This window comes from Sturnira hondurensis, unplaced genomic scaffold (assembly GCF_014824575.4).
Source record: "Sturnira hondurensis isolate 20B ecotype Veracruz unplaced genomic scaffold, ASM1482457v3 Scaffold0023357, whole genome shotgun sequence".
In the NCBI taxonomy this organism is placed as follows: domain Eukaryota; kingdom Metazoa; phylum Chordata; class Mammalia; order Chiroptera; family Phyllostomidae; genus Sturnira; species Sturnira hondurensis.
In genome coordinates, this window is record NW_028095988.1 from 337,884 (window position 1) to 364,161 (window position 26,278).

General features: G+C 36.6%; 1 protein-coding gene across 1 annotated transcript in view; it reads left to right on the top strand.

Annotated features, from left to right (window-relative positions):
- Positions 1-26,278, top strand: part of ATR (ATR checkpoint kinase) — a 126,947-nt gene that overhangs the window by 5,986 nt on the left and 94,683 nt on the right. Inside the window, exons 2-16 of the mRNA XM_037037454.1 lie at positions 6,977-7,068; positions 8,111-8,260; positions 10,850-11,727; positions 12,534-12,712; positions 13,753-13,944; positions 15,394-15,581; positions 16,003-16,155; positions 19,515-19,707; positions 19,936-20,198; positions 20,800-20,990; positions 21,074-21,174; positions 21,367-21,538; positions 22,876-23,046; positions 24,088-24,282; positions 25,543-25,728. Coding sequence (XP_036893349.1) covers positions 6,977-7,068; positions 8,111-8,260; positions 10,850-11,727; positions 12,534-12,712; positions 13,753-13,944; positions 15,394-15,581; positions 16,003-16,155; positions 19,515-19,707; positions 19,936-20,198; positions 20,800-20,990; positions 21,074-21,174; positions 21,367-21,538; positions 22,876-23,046; positions 24,088-24,282; positions 25,543-25,728 — 3,304 coding nt within the window. The remainder of the gene's footprint in view (positions 1-6,976; positions 7,069-8,110; positions 8,261-10,849; positions 11,728-12,533; positions 12,713-13,752; positions 13,945-15,393; positions 15,582-16,002; positions 16,156-19,514; positions 19,708-19,935; positions 20,199-20,799; positions 20,991-21,073; positions 21,175-21,366; positions 21,539-22,875; positions 23,047-24,087; positions 24,283-25,542; positions 25,729-26,278) is intronic.

Below are 26,278 nucleotides of genomic sequence, written 5' to 3' on the forward strand. Positions count from 1 at the left end.
CAGGGTGACACCAATTGGCTGTAAAACCCTGGGAAACAAACTTATTTTGTGATTGTCCCTTAACATTTAAATTGAGGACATTCTTAGCAAAGCTGATTTCACAAGACTTGATACATTCTTTCTTAGGCCTGATCACCTGCCACGGGGAATTGCCGGTTCCGCCACAGGGCTGCATCTGCTTTCGGCATTGTTTCAGGCCTGAATCAGGCAGGGGAAGCAAGGCAGCCAAGAGATTCAGAGAGTTTTTACAGATGTAGTGAGGACACAGGCTATGATAAAGCTGAAGGGTGAGGGTCTTTTTTTCCCTTCTCCACAATCCCCTATGTCCTTCCCTGATGACCCTTTCACAACCGTGCCTGTCTTAGGTTGTTCCTTTCTTGAGTAGTGTTACCCATCATTGACTATCCAGCCATCCTCCAGGGGCCAAGCAGGGTGAAGTAAAAGGGGCAGAGACTGCACTCCTGCCAGGAGGATAAGTTCTGTCTTCTTAGTGGCTTATGTTCCCAAGATCCTTTAGCTGTGGGGCATTTTTGCCTGTCAGGCAGGGTTACAGCTTCTGAAAACCAGGCAGGACTGTTCCCAACAGTTTGTTTGTTTGTTTGTTTGTTTGTTTATTAGATTCAGGTGTTGATAGATATGTATTTATTGCCATTTTATTGTTCATATTTTTAATCATTTTTTCTTCTCAAAGATGACCCTTTAACATTTCATGTAATATTGGTTTGTGGTGCTGAACTCTTTTTTTCTTTTTTTGGTCTGGGAAGTTCTGTATCTGTCCTTTGATTCTAAATAATAGCTTTGCTGGATAGAGTAATCTTGGTTGTAGATAGGTCCTTGCTTTTCTTCATTTTGGATATTTCTTGCCAATCCATTCTGGCTTGGAAAGTTTCTGTTGGGATACCAGCCGAAGGTCTTATGGGAGCTCCCTTGTAGGTAACTGCTTTTCTCTTGCTGTTTTTAGGATTCTCTCTTTGTCTTTAACCTTTTGCATTTTAATTACCATGTGTCATGGTATGGGCCTCTTTGGGTTCATCTTGTTTGGAACTCTGTTTTCTGGACTTCTGTGTCTATTTCCTTCATCAAATTAGGGAAGTTTTCTGTCATTTTTTCAAGTAGGTTTTCAATTTTTTGCTCTCTTTTCCAGTACCCCAATGATGCACATGTTGGTGTGCTTGAAATTGTCCCAGTGGCTTCTTACACTATTCTCATTTTAAAAAAATTCTCTTTTGTTGTTGCTTTGGGTGTTCTTTGCTTCCTTATATTTTAAATCACTGATTTGATATTAGGCTTCATCTACTCTACTGTTGTGTGAAGGATATAGTTAGCGTATCCTTAAATTCTGACTTGGTCTTTTTTATGCTGTTGAAGTTCTCACTAAATTCATTGAACTTTCTTATAACCAGTGTTTTGAACTCTGCATCTAGTGGATTGCTTGTCTCCATTTTATTTAGTTATTTTTCTCGAGTTTTGATCTGTTCTTTCATTTGGGCCATGTTTCTTTGTCTCCTCATTTTGCCAGCCTACTTTTGTTTGTCTCTGTATATTAGGTAGAGCTGCTACATCTCCCAGGCTTGGCAGAGTGGTCTAATGTACTAGGTGTTCTGTAGGGTTCAGTGGTACAGCTTGCCCTGATCATCCAACCTGGGCACTCTAGGTGTACCCCTGTGTGGGCCGTGTACATCCCCTTCTTGTAGTTAAGCCTTGATTGTTGTTGGCACATCAATGGGAAGGATTTACCCCAAGGCCAACTAGCAGTAAGGACTGGTTGTGATCGCTGACTTCTGACCACCAACTTCTGACCATTGTGGTAGATTGTCTAGGCTGGGGCCCATCCTACAGAGCAGGACTTACTGCAGTGGGGCTCTGGTGCCTGCTAAATCTGCCCCTTGAATATGTTGCTTGTAGAGGTGGTTGAGTGGTGGAGCTTTGATGTGGTCTGAAGATTTCCATGAGTTCTGGGGCCTCCCAGGATGTGTAGTCCAAGGTCAGCTACTGCCTGTGTTCTACCTGGGGCTACCTGGCATGAGCTACAAAGCAATCTGCAGATAGCTGCTACTTGTGCTGAGCTTGGAGATGCCCAGGTAAGGCCAGGCTGTGAAACAACGTGGGCTGCTGCCAGTGCTAGGCCTGAAGTTACTTAATGAGGTACAGGGCTTGCCGAGGCCAGATACTTTTGATACTTTTTTGAGAGATTTTAGGAGAATGTGAAGCATGAGCCAAGATAGGCCATTCCTATGGAAAAGCCACTGGAAACAGCTTGGGTGTGCCCAAAGGTTGGGTGGGGCAGGGCGTTAGGGAATCACCAGGGTGGGATGAACAGTGTGAACCAGGCAGATGGAAACTCAGATATGGTACCCACATGCTGGTTCTATAGGAAGAAGGCTCATCAAAGGAACAATGGCCTTTGCCAGCCATCTGGGATAGAGCTGTGTCCTGTCAGCTCTTACTCTGGTGCTGGACAGTTTGTGTTCTCTCCATATGTCCCTGGTGCTTTTTGAGTGTCTGCACCCATGCTGGAGTGAGTCAGAGTAAGCCTGTATCTGGGTCCTTTAAGAGGACCTGACTGGGACTTCAGCAGTCTCTTCCTTCCTCAGCTTCAATTTCTGCTGGATTTTACAGCCAGAAGTTATGGGGACTTCTCTTCCTGTCATTGGATCCCTGAGGTAGGGGGCCTGATGTGGGACTGGGACTCCTTGCTCCTCAGGTGGGACCTCTGTAGCCAAGATACCCCTCCCAGTTTCCATCAGCCGCAGCTGGGTGTCGGTCCAGCCCATTGGGAGTCCGTGCACCTCCTATAAGTCTTGATGTGGCTTCTTTAATTCCTTAGTTGTAGGACTCCCATTCAGCCAGATTTCAGGCAGTTATGAATGATTTCAGGCAGTTCCAGTGGCTTTTCTATAGGAATGGCCTGTCTCGGCTCATGGCTCGTGTTGTTCTGTAGTTTAGTTGTAATTTTGATGTGGTTGTTGGAAGAGGCAAGTATGGCATTTACCTATGCTGACATCTTGACAGTATATTTTTGAAAAAGTATACCCTTTTAACTCAATTCCAATGTAGAGGTTGTAAAATAAGAAATGTTCATTCTCCCATGATTTTTTTTTATTTTGATAGTACAGCTAATTTACCTTGTTTAAAAGGTTTTTTGAAAAAAGATTTTATTTATTTATTTTTTAGAGAGATGGGAAGGAAAGGAGAAAGAGAGGGAGAGAAACATCAGTGTGTGGTTGCCCCTCACATTCCCGCAACTGGGGACCTGGCTTGCAATCCAGGCCTGTGCCCTGACTGGAAATTGAACTGGTGACCCTTTGGTTCACAGGCCTGTGCTTAATCCACTGAGCTATACCAGCCAGGGCAAAAGCTTATTTTTAAAAATTACCCAAATAACACATGAATGCATCATCTTTATACAAAATTGAGCTTTATAGGAAACTGGCCACCAACCTCTATCCTAGTTCCTCTCCCCATATACCTCCTCATTCCTATTTTTAAATGACACTTGCCAAATTACTCTTGGTTTATGAAAAAATCTTCTGACTTTGTCTAAAACAATTTATGTTATCTTGTAATTTTAGACTTAAAATTTATTATATTTAAATCTGTAATGTCCTGTAATATTATTGCAACTAGCCAAATGTGGCCATTGAGTACTTGACATGAAGCTAGTCTAAAGTGAGATGTGCTATAAATGTAGGATGCTCACTTAGTTTCATAGACATAGAATAACTCCCTGAAATGTAAAATATCTCATTAGTTTGTATATTGGTTATAAGTTCAAATAATATTTTGGGTATATTGTTACCATTAAAATTGCCTGTTTCTTTTTAAAAATTTTTATTGTTATTCAATTACTGTTGTCCAGTTTCCCCCCCATTATTCTCCCCCCATCCCAACCCACCACCACCTCCCACAGTCAGTCCCCCCACCCCCAGTGTCTTTCTCCATGGGTCCTTTATGCATGTTCCTGATGACCCTTCCCCCACCCCGTTATCCCCCTCCCCCCTCCCCTCTGGTTACTGTCTGTCTGTTCTTTATTTCAGCGTCTCTGGTTCTTTTTCTTTTTATACTTCTTTTTAAAAATATATTTTATTGATTATACCATTACAGTTGTTCTATACCCCCCTTCATTCCCCTCCACCCTGCACACCCCCTCCCTCACGATTCCCCCCCTTTAGTTTATGACCACGTATCTCAAGTTCTTTAGATTCTATATTTCTCATACTATTCTTGCCCTCCCCCCGTCTATTTTCTACCTACCGTCTATGCTACTTATTCTCTGTACCTTCTCCCCATTCTCCTCCTCCCACTCCCCTGTTGCTAACCCTCCATGTGATCTTCATTTCTATGGTTCTGCTCCTGATCTAGCTGTTCTCTTGGTTTGCTTTTGTTTTAGGTGTGGTTGTTAATTAACTATGAGTTTGCTGTCCTTTCACTGTTCATATTTTTTATCTTCTTTTTCTTAGATAAGTCCTTTTAACATTTCATATAATAAGGGCTTGGTGGTGATGAACTCCTTGAATTTGATCTTATCTGAGAAGCACTTTATCTGCCCTTCCATTCTAAATGAAAACTTTGCTGGATAGAGCAGTCTTGGATGTAGGTCTTTGGATTTCATGACTTGGAATACTTCTTTCTAGCTCCTTCTTGCCTGTAAGGTCTCTTGTGAGAAATGCTGACAGTCTGATGGGAACTCCTTTGTAGGTGACTGTTCCCTTGTCTCTTGCTGTTTCTAGGGTTCTCTCCTTCATTTTAATCTTGGCTAGTGTAATTATGATGTGCCTTGGTGTGTTCCTTCTTGGGTCCAACTTGTTTGGGACTCTCTGAGCTTCCTGGATTTCCTGGAAGTCTATTTCCTTTGCCAGACTGGGGAAGTTCTCCTTTATTATTTGTTCAAATACATTTTCCACTCATGGCTGTTTCTTTTCCCGTTCTGGTACCCCTATAATTTGGATGTTGGAATGTTTAAAGATGTCCTGGAGGTTCCTAGGCCTCTCCTCATTTTTTTGAATTCTTGTTTCTTCATTGTGTCTGTCTGGTCATTTTTTTCTTCCTTCTGGTCCATTCAATTGATTTGAGTCCCAGTTTCCTTTCCATCTCTGTTGGTTTCCTGTGCATTTCCCTTCATTTCAATTAGTTTAGCCTTCGTATGTTCCTGTAGTTGTGACTAAAATCAACCAGTTCTGTGAACATCCTTATCACTAGTGTTTTGAACTGTGCATCTGATAGGTTGGCTATCTCTTGGTCACTTAGAATTATTGGCTCTGGGGCTTTGAGCTGTTCTTGAGCCATAATGTTTTGGTCTAGTTGCACCTGTTCCATATGAGGGGTGGAGCCTTAGGTGTTCACCAAGGCGGAGCAACCCAATTGCTGGGTTGTGATGCTGTATGTGGGGGCGGGGTCAGAGAGGGGCAATGGCAGTCCCCTCTCCTGCTTCCCGCAAGCTGCTGGAGCCTGTGTAGTCTGTCTCACAGCATGCTGGCTGGTTTTGCCTGGTTTATCTGCGCACAAATGTGTGACTGTGGTCAGCCTGCTGCCTTGTGCCCTCACTGAGTCTGCCCATTGCCACCCTACACCTGGGATCTGCCAACTGCCACCTGTGCGCCTTTGTCGGTCTGGCTGATTTTTCCTGTGTGATCCCACTTTGCCAGCCGCTGGTCTGGCTGAAAGGTTCGTTGTTGTTGGACTTCCATACAGTTTAATTTTCTGTGTTTTGGTTGCGTTTTTATTACTAAAACTTTGTTGTCTTTAAACTTGGTTGTGTGAGGAGGCACGGTGTTTCCACCTACGCCTCCATCTTGGTCGGAAGTCCTCAATAAATGTTTTTTGATTACATGAATGACTCACCCTATGCTGTGGAACATAGACTTACTACTATAATCTTATATTGTATTCTGTGGTGATTTACACCAAGTCATGGAGTTTAAGTTAAGTTCACTCAGTATTCTAGGATGCCATTCTTCTGCCCAAATATTAGGTTACTTCTTTATTATTTTTTCTTGATTGGTCCTAAGATGCAATATATATATTTTTCTTAACATTTTATTAAATTTTTGCGATGATTTCAAACATACAAAAAAAGAGAAAATGTTATATTGATTTCTTATATACTCATCACCCACTAATTATCAATTTGTGGCCCTTTTCCTCTTAACTCCAATTACTTTGAGGCAAATTCCAGACATCATTTTATCAGTAAATAACTATATTTGTCTCTAAAGAGTAAAGACTTTTAAAACATACTGTAATACTATTATCACACTTATAATTTTTAATTATATCAGATATGTAGTCTATGTTCAAATGTTTGAATCAGAATCCAACTTGGGATCATACATTGTAATTGTTCGATACGGCTCTTGAGTCTTAGTTATATGTCTCCTCCTCTATTTTATTTGTTGAAGAAACTGTGTTCTGTAGATTTTTAAAAGTGTAAAAGTATAGCTCAGCTCTGCTCAATAGAAATTTAATGCAAGCCACATATGTTCTAGTTAGCACATTATAAAAAGTAAAAGGAAACAGGTAAAGTTAATTTTTAATGTTTTATTTAACTTAGTGATGTATCCAGATAACATTTCAGTAGGGAGTTAACATAAAATTACTAGTGAGATGTCATGCTGTTTTTTGGTACCAAATATTCAAAGTTCAGTGCGTATTTTATATTTATAGTATATCTCACTTTCAAGAGCTTAATCCCCAATATTTCAAGAGCTTAATCCCTCCTACATGTAGCTACTGGCTACATATTGGGCAGGGCAGTTTACATTTTGCAGATGGGATGCCTATGATGTCATTTTGCATGTGTTTTATTTTGTTGTAAATTGGTAACATGTTTTTAGATTTTCATTTCATTTTCAAACAGAAGAATATTATGAATGTCAACATTAAAATTAAACATTTGATAAGTTCAACTTCGGAAAATTTTTTACAAATGAAATTATGACTTCCTTTAAGGCTTAAAAACTTATTGTTTGTATTTTAGTGCCAGTCCAGAGGAATATAATACAGTTGTACAGAAGCCAAGACAAATTCTGTGTCAGTTTGTTGACCGAATACTTACAGATGTAAATGTTGGTAAGAAATAATTATTTCTTATGTAAACTTTATAAATTAAATTGTTTTCTGTACACATAACATTTTATAAGCACTCTTCTCTATGTTATATAGAATTGGTATTTATGACAGTTACTATTTTCAAGCAATTTATATTACATAATATGAATTAGAATTTTATAGGAAGTCTGTTTTTCTATTTGGTATCTAGATTTTCTACTGCTTCCTATGAATTTTGATATAGGGTATTATTACAGATAAAAAGTATTTGGCCAGTTCCACTGAGGTGGACTCTGCTTTAGCTAGGTCTTGGTTGAGAAACAGCAAATGCCTGAAACAACTGGTGACTTTAGAAGGTTTTGAATCAACTGTTTATATTTCCTATCTGTGGCAATCTAAAAGACAGACTACAGACTTAGCAAGAATGGTGTCACATCTGTCATATCTGTTAAAAGTACATTGAAGGGGTAATATAGAGTGCTATTTGGCTCATGATTTATGGATTTGATTCCACATTTGGTACAAGTTTTATGACTTGTAGTTATTTACCCTCGGTTTTTTAATCAGTAGAATTATGAGTTGCTGAAAAATAACAAAGAACTACTGAATACTTGCTAGATGTGTTTTTCTATGGTGCTCCTGTTTACACCACTAGCCTGTCCTTCTTGTTTATTAACTCTTCATCATTTAGGTATCAAGGCCTTCACAGCATCTTCCCACACACTTATTTCTTCCACTCTGAATTAGTGTAATCAGCATATTGTATTATAATTATTAGTTTATTTGTCTGCCTCACCTGATTGTGAGATTTTTTTTTAATTTTCAGATTTTGGTACAGTGCCAGGCATATTGTAGGCCTATAGTATATCTTTGGTGAATGGATGTATAATAGATGAATGAACATGATTATTAAACATTTAAAATTAGAAAGGTAGTATTGTAGTGGTTGGCTTCATCAGTTTAGCATGAGCACTATAATTACGGTCACCAAAATCTAGTTTCTTAACAAAACACTACTGTTTCATTTGTTACAACTCTTTAAAATGAATCTTTTATTTTTTAGTTGCTCTAGAACTCATAAAGAAAACTGACTCTCAGCCAACCTCTGTGATGTTGCTTGATTTCATCCAGCATATCATGAAGTCCTCTCCACTTATGTTTGTAAATGTGAACGGAAGCCATGGGCAAAATGAGGTGAAAGACAGTTGTATTGGTAAGTCCAGCTATTTGTACCTTCATTTGCAATCTGTTTTATTAAGTTGACCTTCTTCTCTCTGAAATATAACATATGTTAATAAACATCTTAGTTAAATTATGGTTAGTTTTATTTCATGTATTCTAATTGTTTTCTTTTGTTATGGACTAGATACCTACAATGGGACAGAAATAATCAAGTTTGTTTATTTGCCATTGAAAACTTCAGCAGTTTTCTTTTTTCTGGTTTTGGTAATCTCTTTCTTCTAGTCAGGCATTAGCAAACAATGGCTCACAGGCTGGCTCTCTGTTTATGTTAAAATATATACTGTAACACAGCCCTGCTCATTTTGTTTGCAACTGCTAAACCAACATGGAGTAATTGACATAGAGACCACATGGCCCTCGAATCTATCTGGTCCTTTAAGAATGAGTTTTGTCCACACGATCGCAGTTCGATTCCCAGTCAGGCACATGCCTGGGTTGCAGGCCAGTTCCCAGCAGGGGACTCACGAGAGGCAACCATACATTGATATTTCGGTCCTTCTCTCCTTCCCTTCCCCTCTAAAAATAAATAAATAAAATCTTAAAAAAATAGATTTAAAAAAAAAAGAATGAGTTTTTTTTTCCTTAATCACTTTACGTTTTCACCCATTCTCACAGTCACACACACACACACACGTGCATACATGCACAAATCCCTCATAGATGGAGGGATTTATAAACTTATAAATTCCTCAAAGGTATGATTGATGACTATCAGAGGGAAAGGGAGGTAGAAGAGGGTATGTGGGGATAAATGAAGGAGACTAGACTTTGGGTGGTGAACACACAGTACAATAAATATACAGATGATGCATTCTAGAACTGTGCACCTGAAACCTATGTAATTACCTAATGTCATCCCAATAAATTCAATAAAAAAGAATAAAAAGAATGAGTTTGCTGATACCTGTTCCAGATAAAGTTCTTTTCCTAGACTTTCTCCTCATTTTTCCCACTACTTGTTTTTTTATTGGCTTCCTCCTAAAGAGGTGTAAAATAAACATTTTTTGTAATGTATGTACAATGCATAGAGTATTTTACAATTTTTTGCTTGAATTTCAAGACAGAACTTTGATAACATGTCCTTCAAAAAGTCTTTTTTGGCCACTATTGCTGACTGCTGGGCTTGAGACTGGCTTCATTGCTTCTTCTTCTTCACTCTATTAACAGAGCATTGTTAATAGAGCATTCTACATTTTTTTCTATCATAGCAGTTTTTAAATTGCGTTATAAAATATGCTTTTTAAAAAATACGTTGTGATCCATTAGTAGATTATGAAGATGAAATGCAACAGACTAGGAAGTATTACAATGCACTACATATAATAAGAATAAATACTATTTCATGAAACTTTTGTTTTATACATTTAAATAAATATGCCTTTGTGTACTGGGTCAAGATATAAAAATATATATGTCTTAGCATTAGCCAAAAAGTTTCAGCCCTGGCTGGTGTAGCTCAGTGGATTGAGCGCGGGCCTGTGAAACAAAGGGTCACTGGTTCGATTCCCAGTCAGGGTACATGCCTGGGTTGCAGGCCAGGTCCTCAGTAGGGGACACAGGAGAGGCAACCACACATTGATGTCTCTCCCTCTCTTTCTCCTTCCTGTCCCCTCTGTCTAAAAATAAATAAAATTTTTTAAAGTTTCAGAAACTATTATTATAGGATTTATGAGTACAGGACTATGATTTGTTCTTGTACACTGGGCAAATTTGTCACTCAATAAATACTTGTTGAAGGGTGATAATTATAACTGCTATTTATTGAATATTTATTTAACTTAAGGCACTATGCTGAGAATTTCACATATATCATCTTACTTGATCCTCAGTAACCTATAAAGTAGATGTCATCATTCCCCTTTCATAGATGAAATTAGAGGTTCGGATAAATGAAAAGTTCACACAACTAGTAAAGTGGAAAGCTAGGACCTTGTCTGTCTGACTCCAAAATTGGTATTCTTTTTTTTTAAAGGTTTTATTTATTTATTTAAATTTAGAAGGGAAGGAGAGAGGGAGAGAAACATCAATGTTTGGTTGCCTTTCGTGCGTCCCCTGCTGGGAGTTGGCCTGCAGGGAACTGGCCTGCAACCTAGGCATGTGCCCTGACCGGGAATCGAACTGCGATCCTCTGGTTGGAAGGCCTGTGCTCAATCCACTGAGCTACGCCAGCCAGGGCCAAAATTGGTATTCTAAACTACTATATTTCCATTTTATAAGGAATGTTTCAGATCACAGGTGGCAAACACAAGGCCCGAGGACAGAATCCAGCCCTCCACCTTGTTTTATCTGGCCCAGCACCTCGTTTCTGCCCGGCGGCAGCACCAAACTCTTGTTTAACTGCCGAGTAGTTACATTTATACAGTACTAATGTTACATTCGGCCCTTTGAAGGCAACCCCAAGGCTGATGTGGCCCCCAGTGAAAATGAGTTTGACACCCCTGTTTTATACTACCTTGTTAGTGAAGTTTACGCTTTAAAAGTAAATTATTAAGCATTTAGCAAATTAATTAGGATTTCTGGTGTACTTATTTAATATCTTTTTTGTTTGTTTATTTCAAAGACTTTAGTAATTGGATCATAAGAAGACTTCTTCGTATTGCAGCAACGCCATCCTGTCATATGTTACACAAGAAAATCTGTGAAGTCATCTGCTCATTATTATTTCTTTTTAAAAGCAAGAGTCCTGCTATTTTTGGAGTGCTGACAAAGGAATTATTACATCTTTTTGAAGACTTGATTTACCTCCACAGAAGAAATGCAATGGGACACTTGGTGGAATGGCCAGTGCTAGTTAGCCGATTTTTAAGTCAATTAGATGAACAAGTGGGATATTTACAGCCAGCTCCTTTGCAGTTCATGAACATGCAAAATTTAGAATTTATTGAAATCACTTTATTAACAGTTCTAATTCGTATTATTGCAATTGTGTTTTTTAGAAGGCAAGAACTCTTATTTTGGCAAATAGGTTGTGTTCTGCTAGAGTATGGTAGTCCAAAAATTAAATCCTTGGCAATCAGCTTTTTAACTGAGCTATTTGAGCTTGGAGGACTTCCAGCACAACCAGCCAACACTTTTTTCAGCTCGTTTTTAGAATTATTAAAACACCTTGTAGAAATGGATGCTGACCAGTTGAAAATCTATGAAGGTCCATTATCAAAGCTGATAAAGACACTATTCTCTTTTGAAGCAGAAGCTTATAGAAATATTGAACCTGTCTATTTAAATATGCTGCTGGAAAAACTCTGTGTCATGTTTGAAAACGGCATGCTTATGCGGCTTAAGTCTCATTTGCTAAAAGGAGCTTTTTGTCACTTACTGCAGTATTTCCTTAAATCTGTGCCAGCAGGGTATGAATCTGCTTTCCAAGTTAGAGAGGTTTATGTGAGAAATATTTGTAGAGCTCTTGTAGATGTGCTTGGAGCTCAGATAGATGCAGAGGTAAGTCATTTTTAAGGTTAAGTATTTTTTCATAATTTGTATATGCGTATGTGCAAGATATAATAATGAGAGAATGGAATATCTTTAATAATAATGTACATTCAGAATGGGATGTTTTTCGCAATCTACTTTGGCTCTTTATAATGGTTTTTTACTTGGATTTCAGAAGAATTTGTTCAGTAAGTTGGTAATGAACGGCCAATGAAGTTGAATATTTTAAGGTAGAATTTGTGAAGTGTGTGCATGTTTGTTGCATTATTAATGAAAAGGGGGTCAGTTAACTTAATTGCATAAACTTTGAGCACTAACAGATTTTTTTGACAGTTTATTGTCAATAACTTTTAGAAAAACTGGGTGCATAGTACTAGTAATGTTAAATCATGCCTCTTCTTCTATTTGAACTGTGGGAGAAAGACGGTATAATAAAATAGTCAGATATGCAGTAACTTGATTAAATATTTTAGTTTATTTTTATCTATGAGACTTGCTGAATTTATATGAAATAAGTTAGTAATTCCCTTAATAGAATATATTTCATGACATTTTGATAGAAGGAAAAACAATTTATAGGGAGAAGACTTTGTTATGCCTTCTAAAACAATAGAACCGCAGTTCTAGATATAGAACTGTATGTAGACTGTGAAATAATATAGATTAACTTAAGTCTTTGTTTTACCTGATGAGACTCCAGAAATAGTTTACTTTTTTAGAACACTTACAACTAATTCCTACTGCACTTTCACTGTCTGTGATTAATATGAACATTTTCTAAGAGCTGGTTGTTGAAATTATTTTTGCTTTCTCAGTATTTGTTGGGCCCACTTTATGCAGCCTTAAAAATAGAAAGTATGGAAACTGTTGAGGAGATTCAGTGCCAACTTCAACAGGAAAACCTCAGCAGTAAAAGTGATGGAGTATCATCCAAAAGGCGTCGACTCAGCTCATCTCTAAACTTGTCCAAAAGAGCAACAAAACAGACTGAGGAGTATGACCTTCATTCAGTTTTTATTTACCTATGTAGTAAAACTTTATTTACTTTTAAAAATTGCCTTTAGTTGTGGCTAGTGTGTCTCAGTGAATTGAGCACTGGACTGTGAAGCAAAAGGTCACTGGTTCGATTCCCAGTCAGGGCACATGCCTGGGTTGCAGGCCAGGTCCCCAGTAGGGGCCATGTGAGGGCAACCACACATCTTTTCTTTCTCGCTACCTTCCCCTCTCTCTAAAATTACATAAATAAAATCCTTAGAAAAAATTACCTTTAGTTAAGTGCTTCGACTTAAATATACAAAAAACATTTATTTTTTCTAGAGGTAGTCAAAGAAATGCCTAAAATATTTTAATAGTGCTAGTATGAAATATTTCATGGATAAATATGGTTACTTAAAAGACTTCTTTTTTAAAGATTTTATTTATTTATTTTTAGAGAAAGGGGAGAGGGGGGAGAAAGAGGGAGGGAAGCATCAGCTGGCTGCCTCCCACACACCCCCAAGCAGGCACCTGCCCTCAAGCCACTGAGCCACACCGGCCAGGGGATACTTAAAAGACTTTTAAAACTCTTTGTTTTGAAGATTTTATTTATTTATTTTTAGACAGAGGGGATGGGAGGGAGAAAAAGAGGGAGAGAAACATCAATGTGTGTTTGCCTCTTGCACTGGGGACCTGGCCTGCAACCTTGGTATGTGTCCTGACTGGGAATTGTATCAGTGACCCTTTGGTTTGCAGGCTTGCACTCAATCTGCTGAGCCACGCCAGCCAGGACTAAAGTCTTTACTGTCTAGTTTAACTACTTAATATATGAAAAATCTGAGACTGTACATCTAATAGCAGCTTTTAAAAACATGAATAAGTGACTTTTTTTGACATCTGGTCAAAGAATTTCCATATTTCAGATAGCCATGAAAATTGTTTTACATCTTAGGATAAATTTCAGTACTTCACATGTTATTTTGTGTTTTAAGCATTTTTCACCTCTGAACCAAATTTACATTAAATGTGGTTATATTTATACTGTGGTTATAATTACAGAATTAATTATGTGGATATGAACAAAAGGAGTTTATTATGGAGTGCACTGAAACAGAAAGCTGAATCTCTTCAGATTTTCCTTGAACACAGTAGTCTAAAGAATCCTGTTATTGAGACTTTAGAAGGAATTGCTGTTGTCCTACAACTGACTGCTCTGTGTACTGTTCATTGTTCTCCTCAAAACATGGACTGGTAAAACAACTTGTATTTTCTGGGTGGGTTTTCTGTAATAAATTTGGATTTATTGTTTAGGAGCTATCATTCACTTGGTTTGTGTGACCTTTGAACACAAAGTTTTTAGTGAAATAGAAACTTGTTTTTTATTGAGCACTTGCTAAATACTATGTACTGTATTAAGTACTATGCATAACTTAATTTTTACAACAATTCTGTGAGGTAAATGCTATTATGTCTACTTTACAAATTAGAAACTGATGCTTAAGAGAAATTGAGGCTTTTTTTGGTCTGAAGTCTAACCAAATTCCTGGACATACACGTGTAGAAAGTTGCAGAATACATTTTTATGCAACTCAAAAGCCAATGTGTTTTTAGTTAAACATTAAGTTGAAAGAACATTTGCCTTTGATAATAAGAAGAAATTTAGAACTTGTTAAAGCTATGTTTGTTCAGTTTTTTTTTGTGTGTGTGTGTTCAGTATTCTTAATACAGGTTTATTATTCTATCAGAAGAAACATTAGGGTAAGCTCTCTCTGAAGGTTTAGTCTTACTTTTGGTGCCACATTGTAGACCAAAACTTCTTATTAATTTTTTACATGATAATTTATTCTGTATTTTCTGATTCATTTAATTTTTTCAATTACAGTTTACATTCAATATTATTCTGTATTAGTTTCATATAACAGCATATATGAAACTAAAAAATCATGTACTTGACAGAGTGAGCCATCTGATGTTTTAAGTAAATATTGAGTGTATTCTTTATGCAGCAATCTACTTCTGACTATTCTGCCTGTGAACTGATTCACTCTTTTATTTATTTATTTTTTTAAAAAGATTTTATTTATTTATCTTTTGAGAGGAAGGGAAGGAGAGAGGAGAGAAATATCAATGTATGGTTGCCTCTTGTGAGTCCCCCACTGGGAACTGGCCTGCAACCCAGGCATGTGCCTTGACTGGGAATCGAACCACAATCATGTGGTTCGCAGGCCCGCGCTCAATCCACTGAGCTGCACCAGCCAGGGCTGATTCACTCTTTTAACTAGCCAATCCAGAGCTATGGAGGAGATATTAAAAAAATATTAGTTCATGTTGCATTAAATTTGGAATTTCGAATAACTTGAAGGAATAGCTAATTAGGCTGGGGTCTCCTCTTGTTCTATTATTAAGAAAGGATTTACTAAGCCTGTTAAAAATTACATAGTCTTCAGTCATTTTTATGCCTGGTGATGCCAGATTTAAATATCCTGGATTAATTTTAATTACCAAATCCTAAGAGTGATTTAGAAAGATATGAAAATATTAAGCCTCAATACAAATGACATTAATTGATTTACATATTTACTTTGAATTGATTTAGACTTATATGCTAGTTTTATACTCCCAGTTTCTTTTGGCTTAGTACAATTAGATTTGACTAACAATTCATTTTAATCTGTGTCTTAAAAAATGTATTAATTGCAGCCATAATTTCAAGGACTGTCAACAAAAGTCTGAGAAGAAACCGGTAGTAATAACTTGGATGTCTTTGGATTTTTACTCAAAAGTGCTTAAGAGCTGTAGGAGTTTGTTGGAATCTGTTCAGAAACCTGACCTGGAGGCAGTTATTGATAAAGTGCTGAAAATATATGATGCCTTGATTTATATTCAAGGTGAGTGCAAATAAGTAGTTAATCAAAATAGTCTTTAGAAATAATCCGTATAGAAATCTCTTTTGCCTAAGGTGTACAGATGTTTGAAGTAAGCAAAAGTTGACTTGATTTCAATTGTTAAGCTGTCATTAATTTCTAAGTTCCAACTTTATTTGTGTAATATTTTGACTTATTATTCTTTTTCAGTCAATAGAAATTACTTGTAGCTTTTAAGTTTTTTGGAGCATCTGAAGAATGCTAAGGTCCTTAAAAATACACAGATGTATGTTTTTATGAAATCACATTTAATTTGTTTGGGTTCATAGGCCTCACAATATCATTTGTATGTTGAGAACCTCTGTTAACTGAATATTTATTCTAATTCTACCTGGTTATGATTGAGGAAAAGACATAGTTAATCACTTGTTTTGTGTTCCTGTAGTAAAAACTTCATTTGAAGATCATATTCTAGAAGATTTATGTGGAATGCTTTCAATTCCATGGATTTATTCCCATTCTGATGATGGCTCTTTAAAATTGACCACATTTGCCAGTGATCTTCTAACATTAAGCCAGAGGATTTCAGATAGCTTCTGTAAGTGCTCACAAAAATCTGTTTGGTTTGTTTTGGTTTAACTCATCTGTTTATGGGACTTCTACACTTACTTCTATGTTTTTAATAACTAAAAGGTGTGTATTTTTTTAAGATTTTATTTATTTATTTTTAGAGAGAGGGGAAGGGAAGGGAAGGAGAAAGAGAGGGAGAGAAACATCAAAAGTGTGGTTGCCCCTCATGCAGCCCCTACTGGGGACCTGGCCTCAACCCAGGCACCTGCCCTGACTGGGAATTGAACTGTTTGGTTTGTAGTCTAGTGCTCAATCCCCTGAGCCACACCAGCTGGGGTGAGAGGAGGTACATTTTTAATAATTCAAAAACAAGTTAAGCATATAAGGAGTTAAAAATTATAGGATTTGCATACATCCTCAAGTCTTCTGTCACATTGTTCTCTAAAAATGTCACTTCAATTCACAATCCTGCTAGCAGAATGTTGGAGTTTCCATTGTTTTGCATCCTCTCTGTAAAATTTTTCTATCAAAAAAAAAAAAAAGAAGAAATGTGAATGTCAAGGAGGTAACTATCCAAAAACAATTCTCTTTTAACTCTGGTGGGTGTGATTTTTCAATTGTATTCTCATGATTATTGTGCAGTAACATTGTGCATACACTTTTTTCTGTAACATTTCTGGAATGAAATTTCAACATTTTTGGAAAGAGAGCTTTTAATTAAATTTTATTGATTACGCTATTATAGTTTCCCAATTTTCCCCCCTCTATTTCCTTCTACCCAGCATCTCCCACTCCCTCAGGCAACCCCCACACCATTGTTCATGTCCGCAGGTCATACATATAAGTTCTTTGGCTGCTCCATTTGCTGTACTATACTTTACATCCCCCTGGCTATTCTGTAATGACCTATTTGTAATTATTAATCCCCTTGCCTCTTCACTCATTCCCCCACACTCCAACCAGGTAGCCATCATAGTGCTTTCTGTATCTATAAATGTTTCTGTTCTACTTATTTGCTTAGTTCTTTACATTCAGTTGTTGATAAGTATGTATTTATTGCCATTTTGTTGTTCATAGGTTTGATCTTTTTCTTAAATAAATCCCTTTAACATTTCATATAATAATGGTTTGGTGATGATGAACTCCTTTAGTTTTTTCTTGTTTGGGAAGCTTTCTATTTGCCCTTTGATTCTAAATGACAGCTTTACTGGGTAGAGCAGCCTTGGTTATAGGTCCCTGTTTCTCATGACTTTGAATATTTTTTGCCAATCCCTTCTAGCCTGCAAAGTTTCTTTTGAGAAATCAGCAGACAGTCTTGTGGGAACTCTGCTGTATGTAACTAACTGCTTTTCTTTTGCTGCTTTTAAGATCCTCTTGTTATCTTTAACCTTTGACATTTTAATTATGACTATCTTGGAGTGGGCCTCTTTGCATCCATCTTGTTTGGGACTCTGTGTGCTTCCTGGACTTGCATGTCTATTTCTTTCACCAAATTAGAGAAGTTTCTTTCATTATTTTTTCAGATAGATTTCCAATTTCTCTTCTACTTCTGACACCCCTATGACATGACTGTTGGATCTCTCAAAGTTGTCCCAGAGGCTCCTTACCACATCCTTATTTTTTTTTTGGAATCTTTTTTCTTGTTGTTCTGATTGGTGGTTGGTTTTTTTTTTTTTTGCTTCCTTATGTTGCAAATCATTGATTTGATTCTCAGCTTCATCCCCTGTACTGTTGTTTCTCTGTAAATTGTTCTTTATTTCAATTAGTGTAACTTTTGTTTCTGACTGAATCTTATTTATGCTGTTGAGGTCCTCACTAAGTTCGTTGAGCATCCTTATAACCAGTGTTTTGTACTCTGCATCTGAAAGATTGCGTATCTCCATTTTGTTTAGTTCTTTTTCTGGAGTTTTGATCTGTTCTTTCATTTTGGCCATGTTTCTTTGTCTCCTCATTTTGGCAGCCTCTCTGTGTTTGTTTCTATGTATTAGGTAGAGCTGCTACATCTCCCAGGCTTGGTAGAGTGGCCTAATGTAGTAGGTGTCTTGTAGGGTCCTGTGGCTCAGCCTCCTCGTCACCCAAGCTGTATGCTTGAGGTGTGCCTTTCGTGTGCTCTGAGTACTTCCTCCTCTTGTTGTTGAACATTTATTGCTGTTGGCTGGTCAATAGGAGAGATTTACCCAGGCCAATAAGCTGGAAGGACTGGCAGTGACCACTTACCACCAACCTCTGCCCTCTGTGGAGGATCAGCTGTGTAGGGGCAGGGTGGTGGTGCTTGGACATGATCTGAAGCTGTCTAGTGGGTGTGCTGGCCTTGGGGTTTCCCAGGTGGTTCAGACTATGATCAGCTTCCATGTGTGTTTTTCCTGGGACTACCCTGCGTGAAGTATAAAGCAATATGAGATGGTTGCTGCTTGTGCTGGGCCTAGGGCTGCTTAGCAAGAGGTATGAGGGCTAGGGGCTTATTGAGGCGGGCTGTCAGTTGTTAGATTTTAAGAAGTTGTGAAGCAAGAGCTAAGACCAGCCTTTCATTTGGAAAAGTCATGGTTCAGAGCTTGGGCCATCAGGAAATTGTGTGGGGTGGAGTCTCAGAGGATCTCCAGGGTGGGACAAACAGTGTTAGCCAGATTGGTGGAGTTTCAGATATGGCACCAGCCTGCTAGCTCTGTGGCTCTGTGGTGGGAGGGTCAAAAGGGACAGTAGTTTCTGGTCACCATTCTGTCTGGGAGAAAGGTGTCCCCCAGCTCCCACTTTGATGCCAAACACTTCAGCTCTTCTCTGTATGCCATGGTGCCTTTCCAGCTGCTACTCCAGTGCTGGAGCTCAGAGTGAGTGAGTCTGAGTAAGTCTGTGTGTGGGTTCTTTAAGGGGAACTACTTGGGACTCCAGAAACTTCTTCCACTGACTCAATACCTACTGGTTTTTGCAGCTGGGAGTTATAGGGACTTTTCTTCTTTCCACTTGAACCCCGGGCTGGGAGGCCTAGTGTCGGGCTGGTACTCCTTGCTCTTAAGGTACCCCTCACTCTTGAGGTACCCCTCCTGACTTTCTATGCACCACACGTGGATGTGGGACTAGCCCATTCTGCATCTCTGCCCCTCCTACCTGTCTGGATGGATGTGGTTTCTTTTATTCCATAGTTGTGAGACTTCCATTCAACTTGATTCCTGATGTTTCTGAGTGATGGTTGTTCTATATTTTAGTTGTAATTTTGATGTGGTTGTGTGAAGAGGCAAGCCATGTTTACCTATATCGCCATCTTGACCAGAAGTCAAATATTACCTGTAATTGAGATGTTACTGACTGTATAAAAAAGAATGAACATATATGTGTACGTATATAAATAAAGTTCACATTTAGAAATCTTATTTAATAGACTTAATTTTTCAGCACCACAGGCACAATCACGATGTGTGTTTCTTCTTACACTACTTCCAAGAAGAATATTCCTTGAATGGAGAACAGCAGTTTACACCTGGGCCCTGCAGAGCTCCCATGAAGTAATCAGGACTAGTTGTGTTAAAGGATTTTTTATCTTACTGCAGAAGCAGAATTCTTGTAACAGAGTTCCCAAGATTCTTATGTATGTATTAATATTTTAATTTGAATATATAATTTGACTGGAAAAACTATATATGTAAATTAATATTAATGCTGATGTTAATAGAACAAATGTTGCTTTTAGTTTTAAAAGTTAAGAATTTTTTTCTAATAGGCTTTGTTTTACTAGTACTTTTGCCACAAATTAAGCAAGACTATTAGACTGCAGAATTAAGTAAGAAGGTTTAATACCTTTTCTTTTTTTCCTCAGAGATAAAGTCAAAGATGATTCTGATATTGTTAAGAAAGAATTTGCCTCTGTACTTGGTCAACTTGTCTGTACACTTCATGGCATGTTTTATTTGACAAGTTCTTTAATAGAACCTTTTTCTGAACATGGACATATTGACCTCTTCTGTAAGAGCCTAAAAGTCACGTCTCAACATGAATGTTCATCTTCTCGACTAAGAGCTTCTGTTTTCAAGCCATTCCTTTTCCTTCTGAAAAAAAAAGTATCTAGTCTAGTGAAACTTGGTGAGTGATTTGTTATTTAATATTTTTAAATCCACTTAACCTCTATTTTTAAAATCTGTGATAGAATTAGCCTGAAGCCTTAAAAAATTAGGCTTTCTTGATTGGTTCAATGCTCATGTAATGATTATTTATAAATGGGATGACCATATCACAAAAGTAATAAGGGGAGTAGTATTTGAATTTTTAAAATGCCCTTGTGATTTGATAGTATAATGGAGCATACCTGATGTTCGGTTCATTGTAATGAGATTCAATATTCTTTTTTTAAAAGATTTTATCTTATTTTTAGAGAGAGGGGAAGGGAGAGAGAAAGGTCAGTGAGCACAACTCTCAACCAGGTGCCTGGCCCCCTTTGCCCTCTTCGAGTCAATACTCCTCATTCCCTCAGGCAAACTTTTATTAAATATAAAGTATATTTAAAATTATAAATTCATTTTAATCCTCTATAATTCTGTGTGCTCTATAAATTTAAGTACTAAATATTGACATTATGAGGCAGCTTAGAATTCTGTGTAGCATATTATTTGCTGAAACACTTTTTATAGTAAAATTCTGAATTTTAATGAGTTAAATTAGGTGTTAATATGCTCTTGCCCTTTAGCTTTCATAGATAATCTAAATCATCTTTGTAAGCATCTTGATTTTAGAGAAGATGAAACAGATGTAAAAATAGTTCTTGGAACTTTATTAAATTTAATGGAAGATCCAGACAAGGATGTTAGAGTGGCTTTCAGTGGAAATATCAAGCACATATTGGAGTCCTTGGACTCTGAAGATGGATTTGTAAAAGAGGTTTGATAATTTTTATTTTTAAACATTTGTGTTTTCAAAAACCTGGCCATAGAAATTTAACTAATTAATTTTATCATTCATAGCTTTTTGTCTTAAGAATGAAGGAAGCATATACACATGCTCAAATCTCAAGAAATAATGAGTTGAAGGATACACTGATTCTTACAACAGGAGATATTGGAAGGTATATATGGCAGCATTTATATACTTCCTTACCTATTTTTGGCTATTCTCCTTTTTTTACTTGCCTGGTGTTTGAAATGGTGGTATGAGGGATGTGATATTAGAGGAAAAAAAGTGATATCAGCATGCATTTGTTTGTGGATTTTCATTTATTTTTGAGATATTGATGATAACTTTTTTTTTTCAATTTCAGGGCAGCAAAAGGAGATTTGGTACCTTTTGCACTTTTGCACTTATTGCATTGTTTACTGTCCAAGTCAGCATCTGTCTCTGGAGCTGCATACACAGAAATTAGAGCTCTGGTTGCAGCTAAAAGTGTTAAACTGCAGAACTTTTTCAGCCAGTATAAGAAACCCATCTGTCAGGTGAGAGTCAGCATTGGCCTTGACTAAAGGACATAACTCTTTGTAAGAATTAAAAAAAAAACAACATATATATGTTTTATTTTTCTTGCCTTAAATGATATATTTTTAAAAACAAGGTATTCAGTTTAAGAGAATCTAAATCTTACCAGTTTTATAGTTTAGCATCTTGGATTGAAGATGTAGATTATATATGGGAGATGGGAAAAAGTCATATTATCATTGGATTGGCCAAAAAGTCCATTTAATTTTTTCTGTATGATGGCTCTAGTGGTGCTTAGTTCTCTTTAACTGCATTTGAAACAGTTTTGTTAGATTGCATTGTGACAGCTGTCATATCAGTGTGTCTTTAAAAAAACTTAAAAAATTGGGGAATTTTTGTGTAGCCATTTTAATACTGATAATGGGAGAAGACATGTAACATTTTCAGTGTATTATGCTTTATCATTATAAGAAGTGTAAAAACACAACTGAAATGCAAAAAGTGGTTTGCAAAGTTTCTTGCTACTCTTGATATTTTGGCTCAATAATTGTTTGCTGTGGGGCTGTCTTATGCACTGAAAGGTGCTTAGCACCACCCCTCACCTTTACTCACTAGAAGCCGATAGTGGGAGATGGCCGACATACGCAAAATATCCAAACTAATAAAGTTATTAGTAAAAATGAAAAACGTGTCTTTTATTTTATGGAAAAAACATAATAGACTTTTTGCCCCACCCAATGCATTGGATATTGTTAATCTGTTAAGAGTTGCCTTTCCTTTAGCGATGATAAACTTTTATGCTTTGATATTATGGATAAAGTGCTTTGTTCTTAAAAGGTTGATTTACTTCATGACTGAAAAGTTAGGATATGTTAAAATACTGGCTTTGCCCTGTGTTGGTGTTACCCTAAGCAAGATATTCAAGTTTCTTAACTAAGCCTGGTTATTGACCTAAAAGTGAGATTATACATCATCTATTCCATTAGGTTGTTATAACAATTAAGTGAATGTTAGTTGAGCTACTATGTTTATTTATTTATTTTTAAAGATTTTATTTATTTATTTTTAGAGAGAGGGGAAGGGAGGGGGAAAGAGAGGTAGAGAAACATCAATGTGTGGTTGCCCCTCACACGCGCCCCACTGGGGACCTGGCCTGCAACCCAGACACGTGCCCTTTCTGGGAATCAACCAGGGACCCTTTGGTTCACAGGCCAGTGCTCAATCCACTGAGCTACACCAACCAGGGCTGAGGTACCATAATATGTTTAGAACACTGATACTGTCCTTGATGTTACCTTAAAAAGTATTAGTTAAATTTTTTTCCTTGTGTGAAAACTAACAAACCATTTTGCTCTAGTTTTTGGTGGAATCCCTTCACTCCAGTCAGGTGACAGCACTTCCTGGTACTCCATGCCAGAACCCTGAGATGCGCAAACAGGATGTGGCTCGCCAGAGAGAAATGGCTCTAAATACCTTGTCCGAAATTGCCAATGTTTTTGACTTTCCTGATCTAAATCGTTTCCTTACTGTAAGTTACATAATGTAGTTGACTTAATTGAGGTCTTCAAGTCAATATTTTGTGTTTATTCTAGATTTTTTTAAAGAAAATCTGGCAAGTACATTGAGGAGGGTATAGATCCTAAATTCTCAAATTTTGACTTTGACTATGATGTGATAGCGTTACTTGTATAAAATTTAAGTTCATGCCAATTTGAATTATTGCTCTAATGGTTAGCTATCTCGAAAGTTTAATACTTAATTATCTCGAAAGTTTAAAGTTTAATTGATTAATGCTAATTAATTTAAGTTGACTGAGCCCTTATGTCTTTAGTGCTGTGATTGGTTCTATTGGCAATGTGAAGTCTGATATGATCATTTTTACCCTTAAGGAGTTGGAGTAATACAGTATAAAACTAACGTTACAGATGATCTTCTGTGAGTTCAGATGACAATTTGAAATATGGAGTGGTTTGGGAAGCCTTTGGAAAGTCCTTAGGGCTGAGATTTGAAAGATGGTTGGAGTAGATTTTCTTCGTACCGTTTCCCAAAGGCAAAGTTTATTATTACTTTTAGCTAATTATAATGTGATTTATACAGGATTTTTCTACAGTATTATTATATTTTAACAAATTTAAATTGCTTATAAATCAGTCAAATCCTGGAAGGAAATAATAAATCAGGCATAGAACTTACCCTAGAACATGAGTATATTTTAAGATATACTCATGAAAAAATATCTTCTTTACCTATAAATTAGCTTGTTTATTTGCTGGTGTGTGTTAAATTAGCTTGTCTGTCTCTCCCACCCTATGATGTAAACTCTGTGTCTGTGTCATCGGGGACCTTGCCTGTTTCTTCACTACTTTATCTTTAATGCCGTCATCGTAGTAGATGCTTGGTAAACATATGTTGAATGAATAAATGGTAAATCTGAATTCAAATACCTATGTCATATGTGGACTTCAAATATGTGTGGCATTTTAAGATAATTTTGCACATAGCTTATGTGAGTATTATATCACCTGGACAAATGTTCTTTTTGGTAATTATAGTGGGTTTTTTTTTTCAGAGGACATTACAAGTTCTGCTACCTGACCTTGCTGCTAAAGCAAGCCCTGCAGCTTCTGCTCTCATTCGAACTTTAGGAAAACAATTAAATGTCAATCGTAGAGAGATTTTAATAAATAACTTCAAGTATATTTTTTCTCATTTGGTCTGTTCCTGTTCCAAGGATGAATTGGAACGTGCCCTTCATTATCTAAAGGTAATTGAATATTTATATATATTTTACCTTTCTTTAAATTAGCATTAAAGGAGAGCTGTAGTGACATTCTTGTAGAGAATGGGTAACGTATAGCCTATCTAATGTAACATAAATTCAAATGATATTATGTAAATAAACTTTGTCCTAGGCCTAGAGAGCTTATTAAATAAAATTATTATTTTGTCACTCTTTTTGATCATTTTACCATAATGGCATATGATAATCATTCATTCATGAATCAGGTTCTCAGCTAATTTCCTTTTAGGATTTTTTAATTGATTGGAACTAGATGTTGAGTAATGATATGTAAGTAATTATATTTATAGGAAGAGACAGATTCCTTCAAGTGCAGTGTAATATTAGCATTTAGTTAAGTGTGGATTATAATTTGGCTCAGTTTCTTGTTAGTTTTTAAATTTAAAATTATAGCTTGTGTGTCTTTTTTGATGTCATATTAGCAATGGCAGTTTTGAAGAATATGAGACTATACGGGAACAGAAGAACCTGTGTGATGTGCATATGTGACTTTACTACTTTCTTTGTTAATTTATTTCATGTGTTTTGTGATATGCCAGCAATAGATCTATTTTCACATGAAAGTTACTGAATAGGGAGTATATTGAATAGGAAGTATATTTATTTATTTTGAGAAAGATAATCTCTATCATAGAGGTGGAATAGTAATAAGAAGTATTTATTGAGTGCTTACTACATATCAGAAACTTTGCTAAACAGTTTATCATTTCATTCCTTGTTGCCTAATGAGCAAAAGACACTGTTACTTTTCCATTTTATAGATGAGGAAACTAAGGCAGAGAGAGAGGTCAGATGAGGTAACTTGTTCAAGTCACACCACAACTAATAAGTGACAGATCTGGAATTTAAATCCCGTCAGTCTGACAGGAAAGGCTGTTACTCTGAACCTCTGTGCTGTATCTTCTCAGGGATCATGTGTGTATGAATAATGAATTGATGGCATTTTAAGACCTTACAGAAAACTAGGACTTTCTTTTTAAATTGTATTTCCAAATAAAATCTGATCATTTCTCTTCATTACCTATAGCCCATAGGAGACCTACCAGGAGAGAACAAAATTAGAATAATTTTACATTGCCTTTAAAAAATATCATTAGTACATCTTATCACCTGGTATAGAGCTCCTGATTTACTAATAGTGTATTAAAAAATCAATATACTTATTTTCAGGATGTTAGTATGGAGATAAAAAAGTTAAATGTTAAAAATCTGTTTTTGGATTAGAATGAAACAGATATTGAACTGGGGAGCTTGTTGAGACAAGATTTCCAAGGATTACATAATGAGTTATTGCTGCGTATTGGAGAACACTATCAACAAGTTTTCAATGGTTTGTCAATACTTGCCTCATTTGCATCTAGTGATGATCCATATCAGGGCCCAAAAGATATCATATCACCTGAATTAATGGTAAGGAATATGTTCTGTGGGTTTTTTCCCCTCCTTTTTCTAGCTTAATTATGAAATTGGAAAAACAAGTGTTTGTGCATTTTCAAAAGGTAGAGTTTAGTTTAAATTTTAAATTGTGATTTATATTTTGTGTGTTTTTTTAAAGATTTTATTTATTTATTTTTAGGGAAAGGGGAAGGTGGGAGAAAGAGAGAGAAACATCAGTGTGAGAGAGAAATATTGATTGGCTGTCTCTCCTATGTGCCCTGACCAGGGACCAAACATGCACCCCAGGCATGTACCCTGACTGGGAATTAAACCTGCAGCTTTTTGCTTTGCAGAATGATGCCCAACCAACTGAGCCACAGTGGTCAGGGCTGGGACTTTTATTTTGAAAAGGGAGATCATTGAAATTGTATGGTTACATCAAGGAATTAACAATATATATTAGCATTGAAAAGTACACATTTTCAAGTGATTTAGATTGTAATTTTCACTGAAAAATAAAATGTATTTTTTTTACTACTTATGAACTGTAGATTGGAATACATATGTCGCATTAACCTTATCA